Source organism: Branchiostoma lanceolatum, chromosome 4 (genome assembly GCF_035083965.1).
Source record: "Branchiostoma lanceolatum isolate klBraLanc5 chromosome 4, klBraLanc5.hap2, whole genome shotgun sequence".
Lineage (NCBI taxonomy): Eukaryota > Metazoa > Chordata > Leptocardii > Amphioxiformes > Branchiostomatidae > Branchiostoma > Branchiostoma lanceolatum.
The window spans coordinates 28,956,296-28,979,922 of NC_089725.1; the positions used below are offsets into that span (position 1 = coordinate 28,956,296).

Here is a 23,627-nt window from a genome sequence, read left to right on the forward strand (position 1 = left end):
GCCATGATTGATTGCCTTGTTATCTCCATGAAGAATTGAGATATTGTTTTGGGTTCGTCTGTCTGTCTCTGTGTGTGTCTGTGTTTCCGGTTTTTTGTAGAACCTCTTGGTGAATTGTGAAGATATTTGGTATGTGGGTAGGTGTTGGGGAGACGAAGATCAAGGTCGATTTTTTTCTTACAGAGTCATCCCCACGATGGTCCAGACTGCCACGTGCCGGTTCGAGATCACCACTGACCTGACGACCCTACGGCTGGTACCCGGCGGGACCGTGGACGTGACCTTCACCCTGTACAACGCCGGGCAGTACGGCGTCTTCAGCCTCTCTGCCGGGGACGATAAAGGTTTTGTGCAGGCGTTGGCCACTGATAGGTAGGTACTGAAATGGTTTCTGATCTGCCTGTAGCAGCTGTGTATCGTAGTAAATTGTATTTCTTTTGAAATACTTTACTCAACTTAATACATAACGTATTAGTACATCTCTAAGTCGACTACAGAGCCACACATCGACTTCATAACTACACAGACGACCTAAAAAGGATCAGTCACACACTTACTTTAACTTCGTTCCAACGCAAATTCGTGACCAGTCCTCTTGTCTCCTACGTGATAACGTTGCATCCGACGTCACGGAGGTGTGAAATGAGCAACAGGCCAAATGAATGAATGAATGAATTGAATGAATGAATGAAATGAATGAATGGTTTATTGACATTTAAAAGAACATTGCAGCCCCAGGCTGAATTGCGTCTTTTCTTACAGACTACACGTCATTAAAAACTTCTAAAACTGTAAAAATTACATGATCACATCTTAAACAAGCATCAAAACATAGCCTTCTTGGCGAAGGCAATTAAGCGTTGTCAACTACTGAGCTATTGGACGAACTGTAACATAAACGTTTTCGTTTTTCATTCAAAATGCAATGAATAATCTAATTTGGGAGTTCAAAATTCCAAAGGTTGTTGGAAGTCGGTATCAGCCCCGTCCAGGGTCTCATCCCAGTCCCGTTCCAGATTAAAGACCAAGCTCTTACGAAGTGTCCCCTACAGGCCCTCGTCCATGCTCAGCATCACCATCAGTTCGGCCTGTGTGAGCTGTTTGAAATTGAAAGTGACGACATACGAGGCAATCCAATATTTACCAGTTTTGACCTTTTATTAGAAAGTCTTCTTCCGAATGACAAAGAGTGATGCCTCCAATTGGCTGTTTGAAAGTGTTTAATAGGGACGATTACAACTCTCATAACTGATGTTAGCTATGGGCTCCGGCTTGTTTTTAGCGAAGCCTTAGGGGCGAGCTTAATAGTATATTTTACGCCCGATTTGCAAGAATTCCCAGAATTCCACAGGAATTTCAGGAATCCGTCCGGCCAACTCTGTGGATGCCATCCTGTCACTTGATACCTCATCAGCACGTCTGGCATCCAGGCACTCAGCTGTCGATGACAGATGACCTACTTTTACGTGGTGTCAGATTTCGTACTGCCGGGAGTGTGTCAGGGAGTTCACCGAATCTAGTATTCTAGCTTTGGAAAGGGTTTGCACATCCCAGTTGATCTATCATCACAAGAACGTGCTAAACATCATGCCTCCCACCAAGAAACCCCTGTGAAAACCAAAGCTTGAGGAGATTCAAGCCTATAAAGAAAGGCAAAGTTTTAAACGGAACGATAAATAACTTGGGTTACCGCTTGGGCAGTCTACACTGAACGCCTTACGGGGAGGCGTGCGGTGTCGGAAAAAACAACAGTAGCTCCTCGAAAACAAATCCTACAGAGCTATAATAACAACCAAAACGATCATAGGAGCCCCAGCAAACCGATTTTCTAAACTTCCGGGCTAGTTTCTCACTCCACCTATCCAACAATGCCAGAAAAAGGCACTACAACGGGAGTGTACTCCGGCCTTTCCATATATGCTAGGAACTCCTCGAGTAACATGGTGCCTTTCTATATCTGCTTGGCAGATGCCTTTCTGATTTCTAAGTGCGTTTTATATTTTATGGCAGAACTAAGATCTAGAGTGCTAGCTACGTTGGTACTTTCCTTACAGTGAAGTAAGATCAATCCAGATGCCTTCGCTATGGCAATAATTTTTAATTGCCACACTTATTGACGTTTTTATAAGACTTTTTATTTTGTCAGGTTTTCTTTTTGTCCAGTTTGGCTGACGACAAAAACGAAAATCTGACGAAATAGAAAGCCCTATAAACGCGTACGCTCAACAAGACGTCCAAATTACGCAAGCCGGAGCCTAACCTCTGCTTTGCGAGTAACGGTTACTAAAACATGGCCTGTTCCCTCTTTAGTCTGCCTCTGGATGCAGGCGATCCCGGTTACAACAGGATGACTCTGACCGCGCCGGCATCAGCACCCTTCGGCACCACCACCACCGTCACCCTGACGGCCCAGTCGTCCGGCGCCTACAACTTCGTGGTCTTCAGAGTTACGGTGTTGCCACCGGTGGGTAGAGCTGATCGCCAAGAAGATGTTGGGAAGCAAAATCGTAACGTTCTCCTGTAGTTTGTATCAGAAACGGGCAGCTATGAAAACATGTTTTGCCTCCAAATATCTGCTTGGGTTAGATAGAGCCATTTTCGAACTACAATGTACAACAAACGCTTTTGCCACTTAACCGTTGTTTTCCTAATGCTTCCACTGGCAGTAATAAATTTAAGGGGAGAATAAAGGAGAAATACAAGTACTGAAAGCGATAAAGAGCTAACCTGCCACTGGTTGTGACAGGAAGTATAACGATTTATGTACAGCAAAAACAGATTCATTGGGGAATTCCGATAGCTCTTTTCTTCAAGTGTAATTAGTGTTGTGATATGTCAGGATACATGTACTAGGAAAAAATATAATTTCTACGCTGCATTTCTCAAATTTGCCCTTCTTTTCTTTCGCCCATCGTTTTATGCATGCGTCCAGGAGCAAGACTACATTCCGCCGACTTGTGAAGTGGTCGCCGTGCACGGAAGATGCCGGGACGTCGACGCCTCTACCTGCAACTCCCGCGCGTTCACGGTGACCACGGCGTACCGGGACCAGGGCTACGGGCCAGCGACAACTTCACCTGGACGCTGCAGGACTTTCGGCCAGGACTCACCAACCAGACCGTCACAGCTAACTTCACAGCCAGCTGTTGTCTATCGAAGTAAGAAGTGATTCCGTCACAGCTATTTTTCAAACCCATTTGCTTCTCTGTGTATAGTATTGGTAGCTTTGATAGCGCTGGGTTACCGTTTCCCCCACCCTGGGAACCATCCTTCTTGGTCCCGGCCCCGACAGAGGATCTGTTCGGCAGCCCAGGCAGCTCTTCTCGAGGACCTATATTAGCACTCCCTGAGAGTTATCAGGCAGGGAGTAGTTAGCCTGTTCGGCTAACTACTACTAGCTAACTACTCCCTGTCTGATAACTCCCCGGGAGTACCGTTTCCCCTTGCCATAAGTGATAACAACGAAGAAAGATGACGGATATTATCAGAAACGTCTATGTGGGATTAGGTTCATTTCAACATGATATTTATGACAACACGTAGTGGTGACGTATTCAAGTCATGGCTTCTTTTTTTCATACCACCACCATGAATAATTCTATAGTTTGTCGGAAAAACATACAAAGTGCAAGGCAACAGGATTGTCCAGTCCACACTACCTAGGTAAAATAAGAAACGAAAGTATAAAATAGTGTTACGTATTTGCAACAGTTTGCAAAATTTGCATCTAGTCGAATTTGTCAATGAATTTATATTTTGGGTTTAATTTTCCAGCGTCGAGTTCGTGGTGAGTGACCTTGTGGGCAACTATGACGTGTGCAGACCAGACCTGTCCCCTCCCCTCCCCGAGCGAGGGGTCAACACCGCCATGTTTGTCTTCATCGGGCTGGGCGTCCTCCTGTTCCTCATCCTGCTCATCATACTCATCGTCCTCTTCGTTCGGCACCGAAGACGGAGGAAGTACAAGGCCCAACAGAAGTACCGAGACGAGGTGAAGGCCGGCGGAGCCGCCAAGGCGCTGATGAAGAGGGAAAAGATGGCGGCCGCGACGGCGACAAGGACGGAGGTGGCGGTCAGGTCGTCTGAAACCAGGGTCAAGTATCAGCGGGTCGCCATGACGACGGGGACGGAGGGTCACCGCGTGGAGATCAGTGCGCACGCGCACAGAGAGATGCGCACAGTCAGAACGTGAGGCAACGTTTGCCTCCTTGGCAGGGTTTTAACACAAGTTCGGGCTTTTATGGGGCTCATAGTGTGTGCTTTTTGCTGCCAGACAGGGGAGGAAAGATTCTGAAATGTTTTGAACTCAGTGTAATTCCCACTATCACAGTACCGTGCAGTAACATACATACAAAGATGATTTATTTGTATGATTTTGTTTATAGTTATAATATTACCATCAATCATAAGTATAATTATCATTATCAATACATGTACACGCCATTACTTGCAAACTATTGTGTTTGCTCTGAACGCAATTGTGGTGGCTCCATCTTTCAAATCTTTTCAAAACATTTTCCCACCTCCTCTACACATTCGAATGAAGTTTAGAATGAAAAATAAGACGTAGAAAACTTTTAAAAGTTACAACGTAACAGACAAAGGACGATACCGTACCACTAGACAACGCCCATATCACATTCTATGGAGATGATTGTGTATCGGAATTAGCACTGTAACTAAAATACACATGTAATCCCAGTCTCTAACACACTCCATAGGTCGCTGAAAAGAACAGCAAAAACTGGCCAAATAGCCTGAATGATATGCCTGATAACTTAGAAGACCATAGGAGTATAAGGTTGCAAGTCCCCCTGGTATATCATTCAGTCTATTTGACCAATTACTATAGTTTTTCAATCGACCTATGGAGCCCGATAGAGACCACTGTAATCCTTCCGTGAACTTGGAGTTGCTCGTTGCCATAGGCACACTGTTGAAATATTTTTGTTTGCTTGGTCCGCACACGTTGTCATTACTTGAAGGTGCATGGTTTTGTCTCAGGCTCTGTCTGATGACGCAACTTTGCGTCTCTTTGAGGTAGAAGGAAGCTGACGTCACGACGCACATGTAGTTCATAGAGATAGCCGCTAGAGGTCACTGTTTGACAAATATCTGTGTAGTTTTCACACCGTTCGGAGCTGTCATTGACTGTAAAACAAGTGATACAATACAGTGATGTATAAGATTTTGTGAAGAGTAAAATTGTATTTTTATAATTCATATTTGCCGTCGAAACAGATACAATGATGCCATTTATTTTTAAATTCAATTTGGAGACATATGCATATTCTTAGGATTCTGTTAGCATTTTGGACACGTCATACTTTTTCATGTGCATTACTGAATGATAATAAAGTGCCAAATGTTTGTTAAATGTAAATGTGTGCATGTGTCACGTTTTCTACCCCTGCATCCCTCCAACTCCCCCAGTCTGTTGAGATCAGATGTAGCAGCTAACCAGAGAGTGCGCCTCGTCTTTACTATAGCTCAGGCGACTCTCGGAGTTACACAATACTGCAAACAAGCAAGCAGCGCCTCAACGAGTTAGCATCCACCAGACTCCCTTGGTTGCTGGAAATAGTAGAAATTCGGCAAAAAGACTGAATAATGTGCAGGAGGTTTGTATCATTTAAACTCTGACCGGGTAACTCGTCAGGCATATTACTCAGTCTATTTGCCAGATTTCTACTATTTCCAGCGACCTAGGAGTCTGATAGATGCTACCTAAGAGTCACCACGGCTACACCTGGTCGTCTTACGTAAAGCATGGTGCCGTCCTCCTGAATATATCGCTCAGTCCGGATGATCCCCTTGTCTGTCTCGGTGTGGCCTCGTAAAACGTCTCCGTCCCATGTGACTGTAACCTGCAGAAAGGTGTCGGAAGTACGGTACCACTCTTTGTCATTCTGATGAAGACTTTTGAATAAAAGATCGAAACCGGTAAATCGTTGTGTCTCAGCCGTCATCCTTCTGACGCCCAATCGACTACTGCAGAAAGGTGTCGGTGTGACGTACATGTACATGTATAGGGTCGTTTGCAGTCACGTGGAGTGAATACAGCGATAAAATATCTTTAAAAAACTTACATTTTCTTTCAGGGCTCGATATACCCAACTGCAACCTGCAATGTTTTTTTTTGCAATTTACGGTATATATTTGTTTATTTTGCAGTTCACACAAAAGTATGGACGAACATTGATTCCGACGTATCTAGTTTACAGGGTAAATGTTTGCATGGAATATCTAATTGAAGCGACGTACCCTGTACTTCCCTATCACGGTGGTTCCCTCCACTGGAACTCCTATCTGGAACGTGACTTCGTGCGTCTACCCGGGCATGGAACAAACAAAAGACACATCAACACACGCTTTAAAATTACTTCATTATCTCCAAGCGGATCTTCGGGGATAACATCGTCACGGTTCGGGGGCTGGGATGTCAGATCTTGGGGCAAGTCAGAAAGGTATTCCAATGATCTTATTTCCAAAGGCCTTCCAATAGTCTTTCAATGACTACAATCATTTTCGGTCACTCACTTATGATCACTCATCGGTTGTCGAGCGGTCTCCGTCTTGAGTTACACGTTGAAATGAACATGTTTGACCCATATTTCGTTAGCGTTGCGTTGGAAAGCCATCTGTTTACTACTAGTATCGTTACTTATGACAACAAAGAAAGGAGGAGGGGAAGTGTGCAAGTCATGGGAAGGATAAATGTTACCAGTGTTGCTTATGATAGATGTACGTCCACACACAGTCGTGACTTGGCTGAGACTGATCGACGGACACGTGGGTCCCTGTCCTTTATTGGGTATAATTAGTAACCCATGTCCTACTCACTATGTGGTCTACTGAGAACACAGTTTCTATCTCCTACATCTGAGAACACTATCTCCTACACAAGGAATCCCATTGTTAGATAAGGAAGAAATCTCACCTGTAAGGTGTTGATATCCTTGACGTAGAAGCTGTCTCCATCCTGCTCGATGATCTGGGTGTTGCTCAACATCTTAGCGATGGCACGAAGAACAAACCCAATGCCTAAGATGATTGAAGAAGTAACGTGACGTACACATTCTAATGTCACATTGTGAGATGTGACGTGAGCAAATCATGGGTCATTGACCTTTAACAGACTGTGAGACCGATACCACGGAAGTACTTTAGACTTCATTTCTATGTACAGTTAATATTTATATAATGAGATGAACTTTCAAGTGAATACTAGTATTTAAGGAGGTTATCTGAGACTGTTTACAGATATTACGGATATCCCTTTATACCAGCGTGGGCATTTAGCTAACTAACTCGTATCTACGCATTGTCAAAGCTCCGCAGTGGTACGGCCATCGCTGGATGGATGCCAGTAGTGTATAATACCGTGCCACACCATACTAGTGGTGAAGGGAGGAAGGCATGTGCATGTAATGTCCCCAAGAGTTTGCCCAGAGGCCTAGAGCACACAGGGGAAGACTCCGAATCTTATCCTAAGTATTAACATGCTCAATGCTCAGAGGCGGCCCTCGAAACCTGGGGTCCGCAAGCTTAAACCGGAAGCTTTCCCTAGCTCCGAAGGCTACATTTTAGAAAGGATAAGGCTTACGTAACGTGCTCTCTACATACCTATGTTTCTCTATGAAAGCTTACCTAGCCCCTGCAGATACGCATCACATGAAAACGGCTCTCTACACACCCCGTGATGTCCCTCAAAGATCCTCGAAGAAAGCTGTAGATCATACGCATCGAAACTCTCTACACGAAAACGGCTCTCTACACGTACCCAAAACTCTCTGAGAAAGCTTACCAAGCGCCTGCAGATACGCATCGAAATTCTCGACGTGCACCATCTTCCAGGTCCCCGAGAGGTCAACTCTTTCCGGCGGTGACATTTTTCTTCCGAACGCGACGCTCAGACAGTTTCTGTTAAAAATTAACTCACGCGATGAATTCAAAATACAGACAAAGGCCTGAGAATATTGCGGCATTGCACATCATTATGACACAATAAGCTTTAGGGCACAATTGTACATGCTACATTACGATCCGATCATGCAGAGTGGATAATTTTTCGAGCGTAACCAAGAGAGGTATGTAGGTCATAGGTTAGGGGTCAAACAAACGTATATTGATCAGATGTGGGCAGCCGCATATATACTAGTATTCCAAAAGATACGGCGTACGCCGACTTGACCCCGTTGAATGGGCATAAACAACTGCCTGTGGTCCAAACTTTAGATCTACATATTATAAACATTTCAATGTCTTTTTAATATCTATAGGATCCTTTTATATGGTTTGTCCATGTAGATATTTCGGCAAATACAGAATGATAGAGAACGATGTGGCCTTCGAAACATTACGTATTTTTGGTCAGTTTATTTGTGCTTGTCTTTTTACATTTCAATTAGATCCAACTTATCAGCTAATTACCTATCGTCATAGTCCATCATTCTTCACATTTAAATTGATACCAAAGTCCCTACGACCATACAACGACTGTCTTTCCAGGAAGACCTGTCCAATGCTCCTCGGGCAGAAGTAGAGAAATGCTCTGATGTTGATAACACCCCTGTTTTGAGTCAATTTGTGGTGAACATGCTCCTTGTGTAACTGTGTACGTGCGAAAGGCCACGAACTTGGCCAAGGCTTGGTTTGATAATGTCAATGCAATCTCTTGTTTTGAAATAATTAAATCCATACTTGCAGATACAACAGTGCTTCATTTACCAGACGTTATTCTGCCTACATGCGTTTTCTCAGTGTCTATATTGTGTCTCATTTACAGCCAACCTGAGGGCCGTAGTCACAGCGAGCCGGAAGGCGAGGGCCGGAGCCCGGATGATGCTGAGCGCGATGAGCAAGCTGCCGGGAGCTGGCTGCAATGAAGCTAGAGGAGCTTCCGAGTTCCACCACCCTCCCGAGCAGGCCCGATATCGCTCGGTACGTTACCTCCCATACCGGCCCTGCCATTTCAAGCCTGTAAAATCACGTCCGACGTTCTAAACCGGTAACCAGTCTTTCTTTGCCTGCTGAGCTGACTTTCAGATGATGTCACATCTCCTGTGGCCTGATATTAGGTGAAGGAAGCCGATGTGTTCACCAGCTCCGTTCTGGTCTTTGATCTGGGTTAATAGCGGAGGGGAAAGAATGCGGTCCTTCCAGTCAACAAGAGACCTATCTTTAGGGCCCATTGGCTCCGGGGCATTGTATGTTTTATCACCTACTTCATTCTGGAAGAAGGTTCAATAGACCTATTCATACATTGACTGAACATCCTTGCTACATGTTGGTCTGGGCGGTATCCGTCGGGCGGGACGATGGGAGCGCGATTTAGTCAGGCTAATGGCCCCGCCCACTTAAGTCCGCGTACCGCGCCGCGTGCCTGCGAAGCTGGTGTGTTACGCCGTATGGCGGTTATACCGGCTATATAGATACAGATACAGAAGTCAAAACGTAGAAATGCAAAATGAAAACATGAAGATGTAGATATTTGACGGAGATGCAGTCATGCTCTTCTTGGTCTAATTGCCATGCTGTCTTTGGCTGAATTGCTGATTGTGATTGACAGTCAAGATCCGTCATATCGAAGAGCCAAGCATGGAATATTCTGTAAGTCGTATCCAGAACTTATTAACCGGCCAAGAACTAATCAGTAAAACACCCAGTCCTAGCAGAGACAGAGGACCACGTTGGTATTTTCACAGAGTAAAGGGATCTTAGCTTTAAAAAATTCTTCTGCTTCTTCATCTTTTTTCCTGCCAGTTGACCGACGAAAAGAAAATAGATATTTCCGATGCGTTGATGAAGGTTAGACATCCAGGTAGTAAGATACACCAAAAATAGTTACTCAAGCAACTGGATAAAATTTCGAAACAGTCAGACGTTTCAGACAGCATCCGCTACCTTTCGTCAGTGACTAAATTTATATATATTTCCGATATAGACGCCTGAAATACGTCAAATGCAAGTCGAATCCGAGCCTTTGCTTGAAGAATAATTGAATTGAAAAGTATCTGCACAAATGCACACATTGAGAAAATATACACGACAACTCAACAATTTATTGAAAAATTCCATCCTCGTGTATTGATAATTAATGGCTAATCAGCGCTTCCATCCGGCCGGCAGTGTCTTGGTCCTGTGGCCTGACCAGGCGGAGGAGGCCGATGTGTTCCCCGGCTCCGTTGGTCACACTTCCACCGCTGAGGAACGCGCCTGGTCTCGGGGCAGCCGACTCGGTCACGTCCATGGCTGGCACCAAAGTCGGCTTCCTTTGCCTTTCGTTCTCTTTCCCGGTATCCGAGTGTCGTTCTATTAGAGCAAAAAAACGTGGATACGAAAATGTCATCAAAATGACATATCTTACGGACAAGCTCTGTATAGATTCTGTGGCTATCAACCCTTAAGCTGCCAGTTTTTTTAGCCAAGTAAAAATCAAAAATGTTTGACCCCTGACCTCCCTCACGAAACCCGCGAAACACCCGGCGGCGCTAACTCCCCTAACTTCCCGGCTTCGCGCGCTACACGCACGCAAAGCTGTTTTGTTCTGGGGAATACCCTATCCCGGTTATAACCGGGTCCAGCACACAAGGCATATTTCTGTATCCCTAATTAAGTCGGGACTGGCAGCTTAAGGGGTTTAATATGATAAACTGGAAAGTCTAATAGGATATTAGAGATTCTTTGTACACAACCAGGTAATCATACCTGCTGACGTTTCGGTGTCTGTCAGTCACCTTCTTCAGAGCTTCTCGGCTGAAATGTCAGCAGGTAAGATTACCTGGTTTCGGTACAAAGAATCTCCAATATCCTATGTTCTAACGTTACCAACTTGATGAAATCATTTTCGGTTGGAACGTCTAATGTTTCTTTGTTACCTTAAAATCTAACCACATTACATGCCAAATATCATGGCAATCACCCACCCAAGGCTTCAGTTGTGCTGTGCAACACAACAACTTCAAGTCCACTTGCAAACATAATCTCCTTATGCGATGGCAATAAGAGAAGATGCATTCGTTCTTATTTTACAACCTAAAACTAAAAGACTGCTAACTACCAACGTTTCGGTAGTTGCAAACCACAGACAAACATGGGAGGTTCATACGTGCAGTAAGATCCCAGGCGGTCGTATCTTTGTACCAACTTGGCGGCTGTTGCAACGGCATGGTTACTGGTCAGCATGTTCTCACCTGTAGGGTTCTCTTTTCTCCCGAAACACCCGTACAGCAGGCAGAACAGGAGGAGTCCGATCAGACAGGAAACAGCGACGGACCGGAAGAGCACCACTGCGCCGTAATGTTGGAATATTGGTCCGCCGACCAGGTTGCCCAAAGTGTGGCCTGTGGACAAGTTAAACATTATACATGTACTAGGTTAGAAATCCATCCATCCCTCCCTTCTTGAGTAATCCTCTTTTAAAGTCTCCAGCAAAAACGCATCTCTATGCAGTTTCCAAAACTATATCTACACCACCTCTTCCTTGGCCCAAAGCTATCTACCACCCCAACGTCAAGACCATATCATGCCAATAACACATGGTCCCACTGTAGAACATGTATAATATAAAGCCGCTAGGCGGTAATAATCAAAATAAACTTTGTTTGAAACACTTGAGTGACTTCACTCCTTCTCTCTTTGAACAATCTATCTCGCCCAGTTCATATTTCTCTTAACCTTGAGTAGCCTTTGAGCTTTGTAGGGTGGTGACTTAACGTAAACACAATACTAAGAAAAAAATCCACAAAAAGTAAAATAAAATGAAATGAAATGAAATAAAATGAAATGAAATGAAATGAAATGAAATGAAATGAAATGAAATAGAATAGAATAGAATAGAATAAAATAAAATAAAATAAAATAAAATAAAATAAAATAAAATAAAATAAAATAAAATAAAATAAAATAAAATAAAATAAAATAAAATAAAATAAAATAAAATAAAATAAAATAAAATACTAGCAAATCGAGATGAAAAGATAAAAGATTAAGAAATTAGAAAATTGAAATAGATGAAAAATAAAAATGAATGAAAAATCAAAAAATTAAAAATAGACATTCAAAGATGAAAAATAAAAATTGCAGATAACAAAAACAACAAAATGAAAAATGAATTTGAAAAATTGAAATTTAGGAATTAAAAAAAATTACAAATCTAAGATTTAAAAATGAATAAGAAGTTTAAAAAAAACCAACCGAGACCGTGGAAAGTTGTGGCTACGATCCCCTGTATGACCGTCTGTAAGTCATCCGGAGCAGAGATGCTCGCGTATGACGTCGCCGCTGCCCACGTGACCGCCTGGTACCCGTTGAGTGTATCTATTGCTACGGCCCACCACGGATTGCTCACAAACGAGTACAGCAGGAACCTGAGACCGAAAGCTAAGAAACCGCCACCGAGTACCGCCGGGTACCCGATCTTTTTTATGATCCAAGTGGAAATTACGAACGCCGGGATCTCCGACACGGTTTTGACGACCACGTACGTGCCAAGGACAGTCTGCCTGGCACCCAGGTCTTTCAAATGCAGGAACAGGAATGTTCCGCTGGCGCCATCATAGACACCTAACAGGAGAACGGCAAACAGGACGATGATGAGATGTGGTTGCGAAAAGAGCCTACCCATGCCTTTCAGGAGTCCTGGCGACGGTTTGATATTCCATTCTTTCATCACCAGCAGGGAAGCCACGGATAGGGCCATAAAGGTCAGATACATGTAGAAGGCCACAGAATAGTCACTCTTGTTCCCAGGGATGTCTGGACTCGTCCTGTTCCCAGGGTTCTCTGGACTCGTCCGATTGGTGATCGTATCCATAGCAACGCCGGACAGCAGACCAAAAAGCGCGAATCCCGCCGATCCAAATGCACGCTGTCGTCCGAATTCGCCTCTTCCGTTTTTCTTGATGATCTGATACGTTGCTGCCCGCACCTAGAAAGATGTTAAGTTAGGAATTATCTTGTCAGTGACGCGATGACGCGTTGAACAGCAGTCTGATTATACTACTGCATACATATCTTCATAACTTTCTCTATAAGAAGAACTTTATTGCTCGACAATTGTACACGGTACAAAGTACATGTATGGCAAGAATTCTTAAACATAATACAAAATAGAAGTATAGAATTAAACTTAACATCCTTATTACTAATACAATGCAAGGGCTAGCATACGTTTTTGATATAGTGTTATAATTGAGTTTGGCTAATCATTAGTTTCGGTATTTTTTCTAATGATAAAGCATTAAGTCGTTCAAATATGAAACCCTACAATGGTGCGAAGAACAATGTCAAGACAGTTTACCTGAAATACCGTGCTGAATTGTACACCGTTAGCGATGAAGAGAATCCAGAAGAATAGCCAGAAGGTCACGGAGAACCACGACTGTGTGTCTCTATTGTCTGGCTCCGCTAGATCTCTCTCCGACGCAGCTGTCGAGGTTACTGGCGGAACGAAAAACAGCGAGAAGACCAGAGCGGAAGCGGCCAGTACGGAAAAGACTGCCACTATTTTTGACCTAGGCAGAGAGAGAAAAGATAAGTACGTGTATAGGAAACAGAGAACAACAAGAGTTCAATTCGAAGACTTTGTGTCTTGTTTGATTGAAGTTCATTAGTTATGCAAAAAGGTTTTGACTAATATTACATTTTTCCATTGATCACGTCCTACTTAATCTCCAAGCAGATCTAATGGTTGCAAAGACCGTCATCATGGCAGAAGAAGCTTTATCACTCCTCCCTGTTTGAGTTACCGCAGATCTTAGGTTGAAATAAAAACTTCTTCTGCCACTTGGATACGATCTTCGCAACCATTAGATCTGCTTGGAGATTAGCCGTGCACTACCCTGGCCCTCACGGTCAAGGAAAAACTGGCACTTATAATTTCAGGGCAACGTTGTGACTCAGCGTAGCACATTGTGTTCTTCCCACCATACCTTCCAGTCTTGTCTGCAATTGTGCCGATGACAGGCTCGATGATAAACGACATGAACTTCCCGCCAGACTTGATCACACCTATCTGGGACGGCAGCAGCCCCACCTGTTTCATGTACACGGACAGGTATGGGTAGACACACGACAATCCTGCAAGAAAAAATATGAATGAATGAATGAATGAATGGAGACCTTTATTGCACATTTCTGCCACACTTGGCTAAGTACAGGTCACAAGAAAACAAATAACAAGTTCAGTTAACGGATACAAAAAGAATATGACTATCTTAAGATAAATTCTACTTCTCCTCGCTTTTCGGTTATAGTAGATATAAAAGAACAGACATGTTTTTCAATGGGAGGTTTGTCTAGTCGCATTAGGAATGTGAATTTTTGTACAGTACTTAAATGTGTGAAGTAGGGAAATAGGTTTTGTACAAGCTTATACAGTTAATTTCTTTCTTGGGTATATAATCTACATTCTACCACAAAATGACATTCGTCTTCTATTCTATTCAAAGTACAATGTTTACATAATCGTTGTTCCAGAGGAGTGCGGGTATGACGATGACGTCGATGAATATTACGAGGGTGAGTCGGTAAGTTTTGCCATTTGCTTCACAACAGGCTCATTTTTTCATCAAATGAGTTGAAATTTGGCACAAATGTAAAGGCACATATCGTCTTGGGCCTGAATTACATGTGTATCTCAGTTTATTGTTCAAATTTTCATGAGCCTGTTTTGAAGTAAAAAAGGAAAACTTACTGACTCACCCTCCCAGACATCCAGGTAATACTATACGTTAAAGGTGACAGTTACTGTAACAACTGGATGAAACGACTAGACGTTTTAGACAGCAAACGCTGTCTTTCGTCAGTGACTAACCGGGAAACTGGAGTTACCAGGTTTCAAACCATAACTCTGAATTGACAAAATTTTAAAATGGTTCAACCGAAGACGACATCAAGACAAGTTAAGTCAATTAGCTTCTTTCGTTTGAGAACAGAAGCTAATATTGCCTCGCGGGGTGGTAGGGAAAGGTGCCCAGTACCGGAAAGTTCAACGCTGAATGAACAAACAGAAACTTTGCGTCTGTGAATATGTTGTTGATGTTGCAAATAGATGAAATGATAGCAAATTCTTGATGTCTATAATAGGGGGCGGTTATCACAGACGATTAACTAAACGTAGTTCAGTGTCCAGGGTGACTGCCTCAGCTTTTTTTATTGACCCAGAACGCTGCATTGCGTCAAAAATGAAGAAGAAGAAAAATACATTATTCAAGGTAGGTTAGGAAGTTTGTAAACCTCTCTGGAAGAACGATTGTGTCCTTTGTATTATGACTTAATCAGGTTTGTTAAGTGGGACAGTATCGCCTCTGAATGACAGAAAAATGGGCGGTATCAGTCGGACAATGAAAAATAACATTTAAGTCCAAATAACACAATTCCACGGACAGTGAACATGTAGGGCAAAGGACAAAGGTTACTTGAATAGTACCAAGCCTGGCTGTTTGATGTCTCCATTTTACGATTCGCATTTCGCGAAAAAAGGTTGGTCAGTTCCGAGATGGACTATTACACAATCCTACCAGGATGAACATGCCTGTAACGCTGCAGCAAAAAGCTGGGGGAGGAGGGGGAGGGAGAATCGCGAGGTTTCTTCAGTACGTGAATACCGACCCACATACCAAGTATCTTGTCAATCCAGCAAAATAATTTTGAGCTATATGAGTGCAGACACAAACACGCAGACACACACAAACAGACGACCTCCAAACAATACCTTCTCAGTCATCATGAAGGTGGTAAAGTCACACCAACCAGAGGAAAGGAAAAGTAGGATCTCAAGAAATACAAATTCTATATATTTTCTGGCTACTGATGTCCTGAAAAGTAGCCATTGCAATGAAGATAATCGAAGTTTGCAAATGTAGACGTACCAGAATAATAGAAGAAGAAGATTGCCTTGATGACCAGAAGGTCTCCATCGACACAGTCGCAGGACGCCATCTTGGAAGATTTTGGGTGTTGAAAGCAGTCACAAAGAATGATGAATCACTTCACTTGTTGGTAGTGACCTGTGGATACGGATGTCGGACGTACAGTATTAGTACAATTAGTGGAAGTTTGCATTAACGTTATATCGATTCAATCACAAAACTGGACAGGGCAATTCTAACACTAACGTTAATAGTAACAGAGTCAGGCGTTCTGTGCGGGGGCATCTTTTATCAGGGCAGCCGGCTTTCATCAATGACTGCGAATGGGTTCTTCAGGACAAGCTGCAATATCGTTACCTGGATGTCTACCCTTCAAGGACGAAGTGAAATTTTCGTTTCAAGGCTATCGACAGATTCCAAGAAGGTTACTCTCTCTATCCTCCCCCCCGCTATTTCTCAAGCCTTTCTCGAAGATTTATATGTGTAGTTAGTTGCCTTATCTAATCCCGCTCTAAAAAGGCGAAACAGTGAAGTACCGCAATATTCATGGTAAGAAATGTCTCGTGTCCACTGCTTCAAATCTAGCCCTCCGTATCTGCTCTCACCAAGGCAACGGTAGGTGAACATCCCCACCATGTCTTACAGTTCTTGCCCCGGGCATTATTTTAAAAAGTGAGAAGCTATGATAAGCTCACCGCTGCTGTGCGATTTTCTTCACCCGATCCCCTCCTCGGTTGTGAAACGCGTCCAGGAATTACCTCGTTGATTCAACACTTTTTTAAGATCCCTCCATGTAATTCGTCTCCGTGTAGATAGCCGTCAGAAACTGTGTCCAGCATTTCGTGCGCAAACTGTATCTTATGGTCTGTTATGCATACTGGGTCATACTGGTCAGACCAGTCCTCCCGGTGCAATGCGGGTCACTGATCTCTGGCTCTGCGAACACTCTCTCTCTCTCTCTCTCTGCATGATCTGACACGCGGGGCAGTGTTCACAACCAGTCAAAAGAAGGTCCAGAGGGAGGGCAAACTGTTCTATAGATCTAAAAAGCATCAGCACCGAATCAGGGCGTTGGAAAGTGCAACTTTATATTAGCGTTGACCGGGCGATTTGACATTTTCTGTGTAAACGTTATTTTTGGTTAAAAAAAAGGAAAAACATAAAGCAATGTTTCAACCCAAAACTGCTATTTTGGGGTCATTCTTCCGAGGCCGCTGAACGGAAAAGACGAGTTTTCCTAGGATAATGACTGACACGGCAATAAAGGTCATCGTTCTGTGTGTGTAATGAAGAAAAATGAAGAAACAAAAATCGTGAGGATACGGTCAAAATAAATTCCGAACCGGAAGCTTATATCTGCTTGGAGATTATCCAGGTGTTTTAAACGCTTAGACTTATCCGTATCCTTCTATCTTCTTGGAGATTATTTGGGCGCTTACAACCGCGAAGGTGTAAGAAATGGCGAAGGAACAGCTAGAGGGGTCCACTGGAAGAACACAACTTTTCCTCTTTGTGACGTTCGTTGTTTTGACGACACTGAACGGGGCGCATTCGAACATGTTCCAAAACAGCGCCTGGAACAACAACAAACATTTACGCTCACATTGCGGCAGGAGGAGACCTATCTCACGATTTTGGATCACAAAGCGGCTGTGTGATCACGATGTTTACAGCCCCGGCGCGTGTGAGCGAATGCTCCCACAGCTCGTGGCTCTTCGACCGACTGTACGACTTCAGGAGCCGAGGATTCCAGTGCGACACTACGGTGGTGACCGACGACGGGATGAGGTGTATAGTAACCGCTCATTCACTGACTGACTGACTGACTGACTGACTGACTGACTGACTGACTGACTGACTGACTGACTGACTGACTGACTGACTGACTGACTGACTGACTGACTGACTGACTGACTGACTGACTGACTGACTGACTGACTGACTGACTGACTGACTCACTCACTCACTCAATCACTCACTCGTTCACTCACTCCTTCACTTACTCACTCACTCGTTAACTCACTCACTCACGCACGCGCGCACGCAGTCGAGCACTCACTCATCTTCCGTGACTTTGCCTATTTTTCTGGAAATAATACACTTCGCACCTCGAGACTGCATTGCGTCCATTGTTGAAGTACACAAGAAATATGGAGTACATGAAAGAGTTCTTTAAACGTGCATCTGGTTTAAAAGAAAGTCATGATCAACGTCGTTATTTCATCGGCCATGTAGGATGTTTAGTAAGACATTCAATACAGAGTTGTTTACACGTCAAAATGTAGTTCATTTGTTTGAAAAGAAACATCACAACGTCCTCACATTTTCGTTCACGCACAATGTGAAATTGTTAAAACGTCGTTCATTTGGCTTAAAAAGAAATATTACAACGTCTTTATTTCTGTTTTCACATAGAATTTGGAGTACTTAAAAGCCATTAATTACACAGTTGTTTACACGCACGTAACATTGTTCGTCTGGTCTGGAAAGAAAATATCAACGTCCTTTCTTTTTCTCTTTTTCCTTCACATGAAAAGGTTCGACGCCCACAAGGTGGTCCTGGCGTCGTGCAGCGCCTGGTTCCTGGGCAGGTTTGTTTGTTTGTTTGTTTGTTTGTTTGTTTGTTTGTTTAACCGGTAAACCGCGTCCAAGCGTAACACACCAGCTTTGAACAATAAGTATATACAAGCTGCGTAAGACAGTGAGTGTTGTGAACGTTTGCTCCATTCGCACCGGGATGGACCCTAGCCTCTACCAGGCCCCGCGGGATGGCTGGAAAAATAGTAGAAATTGGCCTAATAGAGTGAATAGTGTGCCAAGGGAGTTAGCTACGGAGAGAGGGTCCATCCAGCTATCCCGCGGGGCCTGGTAGAGGCTAGATGGACCCCTACTATTTTCGATGCCGACTCCCCACAGGCTCCGTGGTTCGCCTATTGAGCTTCCCTGTATAGCGGACTACCCCTGGCATACTATTCACTGTATTTGGCCGATTTTTACTATTTTCCCAGCGATCCGCGGAGCCTGCTAGATGGACCCCTATTCTTTGCGATAAGTGCGGTGGAGTTTTGAACGTGCTCGAGGTGTGGATCTCCTCCGCCTTTACGTCCCATTCGAGAGGACGCCCCCAACCGAAGCTACGTACTTATTTTCACCCGTGTCACGTGAGAAAATAGAGGAAATAGAAGTGCCATTGGGGGGGGGGGCTTAGGACTTTGAACCCAGAACTTTTAAATTCTGAAAAAAATTCTAAGGCAGACTTTACGCATAATTCTTGAAACCAACGTACTAGAAGACATCGTAGTCTATAGTTCTCTCATAGACTACAGCTTTACGAGTGTACTACAGAAGCGTACATCGGCCTCGGAGTACAGATTTCTAAAAAAAAGTTCTCTTAACATTCAGCACAAAACTGTAGTCTTCGAGAGAAATAGCATATACGATGTACCGATTTCTCAAAAAATTATTTACACTCAACAAAAAATCTGTAGTCTAAAGCCCCTGTCCCACTTGTGCGTATATACAAGTCCACAGGAGTTGTGTGTGTATTAACATGTTTTTGGTTTAGTTTAAGTTTGCAGCCGAAAAAGTCATTTCTTTGGTTCGATAATCAGGCTGCACAACGGTAGGTCAAAGTGGAAAACAACTTCTTCCCCTCAAACGTTACTTAAACCAAAGAAATGTTGATGCGCAACTCATACGCATTTGAATACTGTATACGAACAAGTGCGACAGGGCCCTAAGAGAGAGGTAGACTACAATGATTTTAACCAGTAGTGCGACAGTTAAAAAAAAGTACAAGGCTGCCTAAATGAACAACCCTGCCCACATTGACAAGACCGCCTTGCCACCCCAGGTTCTGCCTGGTGACGGAGCGGGAGACCTCCATCCCCGTCCCCTGGTCCTACTTCGCCGTGGTGCTGGAGTACGCCTACGCCCGGCAGTTCGCGGTCCCCGAGACGCAGAGGCAGGGGATCGTCGAGGTGGCCAAGACGCTGAGAATGAGAGAGCTTCTCCAGCTTCTCGAGCAAGGTCTGTAGACCATCTGTGAAAAGTTTCATCGGGTTGCAGGGGAGACAACTGTTTCCAAGTCAGGGGACTTTACCCTAGACCTTGTACATGCGTACTAGGACTTGTGAACGACATTATGCACACATTGTTCAGGGAAGCCGTTGCTTTCAACATGTGCTTACCAAATGAATACCATCATTACTACCTTCACCGAGAAGGTTATGTTGTCGGGTGCGTGTGTCTCTGTGTGTGTGTGTGTGTGTGTGTGTGTGTGTGTGTGTGTGTGTGTGTGTGTGTGTGTGTGTGTGTGTGTGTGTGTGTGTGTGTGTGTGTGTCTATCTGTCTGCCTGTGAACACAATAACTCGAAAATGCCTGGATGGACTGCCCTGATATTTGGTATGCGGGTAGGTCTTGATGAGACCTAGTAATGATTAGATTTAGGGTCCCATAGCGGCTTGTTAGGGTATTGCAGCGGAACCGACGGTTTTGATATCTCACGTTCTAGACATTTTAGTAGTATAGAGGTCTTGTGGGGGACAGTAAGTCGTGTAGCTTTTCTCCCCCTAGTTATCGCTACTATCGATATCATATTATCATTATTATCATATTATCATATTATTATCAAGGTCAAGGCGACGCCATCGTGCAGCAACACGACCAACTTTTCCTCGTCACACGCACGAGTGAAGAGGCTCTGAGATCACTCCGCACACTTTTCGAGACGGGCGCGCTGTGTGACATCTTGCTCCACTCGGCCAACAGGTTCGTTCGTTCGTATTTCCTTCCTTCCTTCCTTCCTTCCTTCCTTCCTTCCTTCCTTCCTTCCTTCCTTCCTTCCTTCCTTCCTTCCTTCCTTCCTTCCTCCCTCCCTCCCTCCCTCCCTCCCTCCCTCCCTCCCTCCCTCCCTCCCTCCCTCCCTCCCTCCCTCCCTCCCTCCCTCCCTCCCTCCCTCCCTCCCTCCCTCCCTCCCTCCCTCCCTCCCTCCCTCCCTCCCTCCCTCCCTCCCTCCCTCCCTCCCTTCCTTCCTTCCCTCCTTCCCTTCTTCCTTCCTTCCTTCATTCATTCCTTCCTTCCTTCGTTCGTTCCTTCCTTCCTTCCTTCCTTCCTTCCTTCTTCCATCCTTCCTTCCTTCCTTCCTTCCTTCGTCTTTTTACTGTCGATTTGCTTTCTTTCATTTACTCTATCCTTCGTATTCATTTCTTTCATCATATCCCCGTTCCGTTATCCCTTCCTTTGTTTATCTTTCTTTCTCTTTTTTGGTGCTCATTCAATCATAGACATTCACTCACTTATTCATTTATGCTGCTTTTCTTTCTTTCTTTCATTTCCCCCATCATATTTTCTTTCTTTCGTTCTTTCTACCCTCTTTTGTTCCTTCATAATCATTCTTCATTCCCTCCTTCCGACCATCCTTCCTTCATCTGTTTAATTTTCGTCTTAATTTGTGTTCCGCTCTGCCAGCGAGTCGGAGAGGGTGTGCGTCCCCGTCCACAGAGTCGTCCTAGCCGCCTGTGTCGACTTCTTCGCCAACAAACTCCCGCAGTCCAAAGCCAACGCCTGGAAAGTGAACGGCGTTCCCGACAAGCTGCTGAGGCCGTTTCTGGCGTACCTGTACACGGGCGAGTTCGACATGTCCACCGTGGACGAGTGGAAGGAGGTTTGTTCGTTTGTTCGTTTGTTCTATTTAGATCTCCATTAGTGTCAGATAAAGAAACAGTATTCTACCTGGAGTCCGCTTACACAATAAATAAAATTGAATTACTAGTATACGAAATAAATATAGTGAAACTTAAAAGTGAACGGGAGAAGTCAGAGGTCAACATAACATAGTCTGGGTATTGTATGCAGAGAAATTCAAAACTGTAATGATGATTGCAAGAATATAAATAACTGAATTGAGCATAAATGTATACAGAAGAAGTGCAACCAAAAGTACTCATAATGAACGAATGAAATACCTTTATTGTACTTTTCTGCTCTTTCAAGCTAAGTACAGGTCATGGTGATAAAGCAATGGGATAGTTAAAGTGACATTCTACTACATCTAAAGACTGATACTGTTACGTACAGATTCAATTTCTTCTCGCTTCTTAATATAGTTGTAGATGTATGAACATATGGAGCCTATGATACATGGTTTGTGTAGTTCCATAAGAAATACGAATTTTTCTGTGCTATCTAAATATTGAAAAATAATAACAATTTGATATACAGGTGGCGCTGTTCGCCACCTACCTGGGCTGCACCACCCTGGTCGGTCTGTGCTGCCGGTTTGTAGAGAGACACGTGACGCTGGAAGATGTGGTCCAGGTCTTCAGGTTCGCCAGGAAGACGGGGTCGCTGCCGCTGATCCAGTCGGTGCACGCGGTGGTCGGTCGCCCCGACGTCTTCCGCAGCTTCGCGGACTCCGAGGACTTCCTGGACCTGGACGCAGACGAGATAGGTAAGAATCTGTTTTAATATTTTAATACATTCGAAAACGGGTCTCCTGGCGTTTTCATACGGTACTGCAGCGGGCTGTGTATGTGTATGTATATGTGTTTGCATATACGTGGACAGCATTCTGGTTACACGGGAAGCTGGATTATGACCTGCCATGGTGGAGTGGCCTTGGTCTGAATGCGTTTGATATGTGTTAACAGCAAGAATCGGGAAGCTGTAGATGGATCTTCACGATATTTGATCCAAACCGGGGCCCTGCCGAAAAACGAAAAATAAAAATGTATATCAAGAAACAGATACAACTCATGCTCATTACTTTTTTTTTACGTTTTGTGTGTTTTCGTGTCTTTTATAGCATACTTAACGTTCCCGCGAACTGCCCGACCGGGTTCCGGTTTGTAAATGTGACCCTGGTATAAGTTGTGGTACGTATATATATGCCACGACACCATATCTACGTATTTAGGCCAATACATATGTAACGCTTTATAAAAGAGAGACTGTATCGTAGCAGACAGAAACCTACATTATGTCAGTACGCCATTTACGTCCATATTCTTGTAGTCAGTTTTTAGAATAGACTAATACATGTATAGTATTTACTGTATTGATTGCTTTGTCATTGTTGCCGTACATTGTGCCGTGTACAATTGCCGAGCGATAGGTTCATTCATTCATTCATTCATTCATTCATTCATTCATTCATTCATTCGTTCGTTCGTTATATTTACACACCATTTATGTATAGCGGAGATCCTGCAGGAAGACACGCTGTCGCCGTTCTCGGAGGAGACTCTGTTCGACGTGGCGCTGCGGTGGATCCTGTGGGAGCGGGACAACCGGGCGCTGGTGGCCGGCACGGTCATGAGCGCCGTCCGCTTCTCCTGCATCCACCCGGCCGCGCTGGACAGGGTCGTGGCGAAGGCACACTTCCTCCGGAGAGACTCCTCGTTCTACCGGCAGGTCGAGTTCGCCAGGGAGTACCACAGCGACCCGGAGGGACAGCACCTCAACTACCACCGCAACAACAGGCAATTCTAATATATTTGCAATTACTTAAAACTACATCACCTCATCTGAACGGTTTTAAAAACTTGTTTTAGCTTCATATATTGCTTCCTGTCCAAACTTTTTTTTGATAGATTTCAAACGCTTTGATAACGATAAGTTTTCCAACATCATCCCCTCAGTCTCGATGGACATGAAACCTTTATTAACTATAGCTCTTGATTCATATTTGTAATTTGCTCTGCTTGCTTTGTATCTATGTATCTTTGTATTGCCTTTTGTCTTGGTGGCGG

General features: G+C 44.1%; 4 protein-coding genes across 4 annotated transcripts in view; 2 read left to right on the forward strand and 2 right to left on the reverse strand.

Annotated features, from left to right (window-relative positions):
* The window catches only part of LOC136432030 (von Willebrand factor A domain-containing protein 7-like), a 31,324-nt gene extending 27,132 nt beyond the window's left edge, over positions 1-4,192 (forward strand). Inside the window, exons 13-16 of the mRNA XM_066423046.1 lie at positions 184-372; positions 2,311-2,464; positions 2,933-3,120; positions 3,775-4,192. Of these exons, the coding sequence (XP_066279143.1) occupies positions 184-372; positions 2,311-2,464; positions 2,933-3,120; positions 3,775-4,192 (949 nt within the window). The remainder of the gene's footprint in view (positions 1-183; positions 373-2,310; positions 2,465-2,932; positions 3,121-3,774) is intronic.
* Positions 4,193-4,360: 168 nt separating this feature from the next.
* On the reverse strand, positions 4,361-8,089 carry LOC136433894 (fatty acid-binding protein, heart-like). The gene is made up of 5 exons (XM_066426484.1): positions 7,808-8,089; positions 6,941-7,044; positions 6,265-6,330; positions 5,763-5,867; positions 4,361-5,151 (listed from the first exon to the last, which is right to left on the reverse strand). The coding sequence occupies exons 1-5, from the start codon at positions 7,986-7,988 to the stop codon at positions 5,098-5,100; spliced, it is 510 nt and encodes a 169-aa protein (XP_066282581.1). The 5' UTR covers positions 7,989-8,089; the 3' UTR covers positions 4,361-5,097.
* Positions 8,090-10,044: 1,955 nt separating this feature from the next.
* Positions 10,045-14,077, reverse strand: LOC136433895 (major facilitator superfamily domain-containing protein 6-like). Its single transcript, XM_066426485.1, has 5 exons — positions 13,935-14,077; positions 13,304-13,517; positions 12,199-12,931; positions 11,196-11,345; positions 10,045-10,314 (listed from the first exon to the last, which is right to left on the reverse strand). The coding sequence occupies exons 1-5, from the start codon at positions 14,045-14,047 to the stop codon at positions 10,097-10,099; spliced, it is 1,428 nt and encodes a 475-aa protein (XP_066282582.1). The 5' UTR covers positions 14,048-14,077; the 3' UTR covers positions 10,045-10,096.
* A 3,337-nt stretch (positions 14,078-17,414) lies between these two features.
* LOC136432031 (kelch-like protein 31) lies at positions 17,415-23,367 on the forward strand. Its single transcript, XM_066423047.1, has 7 exons — positions 17,415-17,663; positions 18,413-18,466; positions 19,729-19,904; positions 20,511-20,646; positions 21,346-21,541; positions 22,099-22,327; positions 23,075-23,367. Exons 1-7 carry the CDS (start codon positions 17,539-17,541, stop codon positions 23,365-23,367), a joined length of 1,209 nt encoding a protein of 402 aa, XP_066279144.1. The 5' UTR covers positions 17,415-17,538.
* Positions 23,368-23,627: the final 260 nt, after the last annotated feature.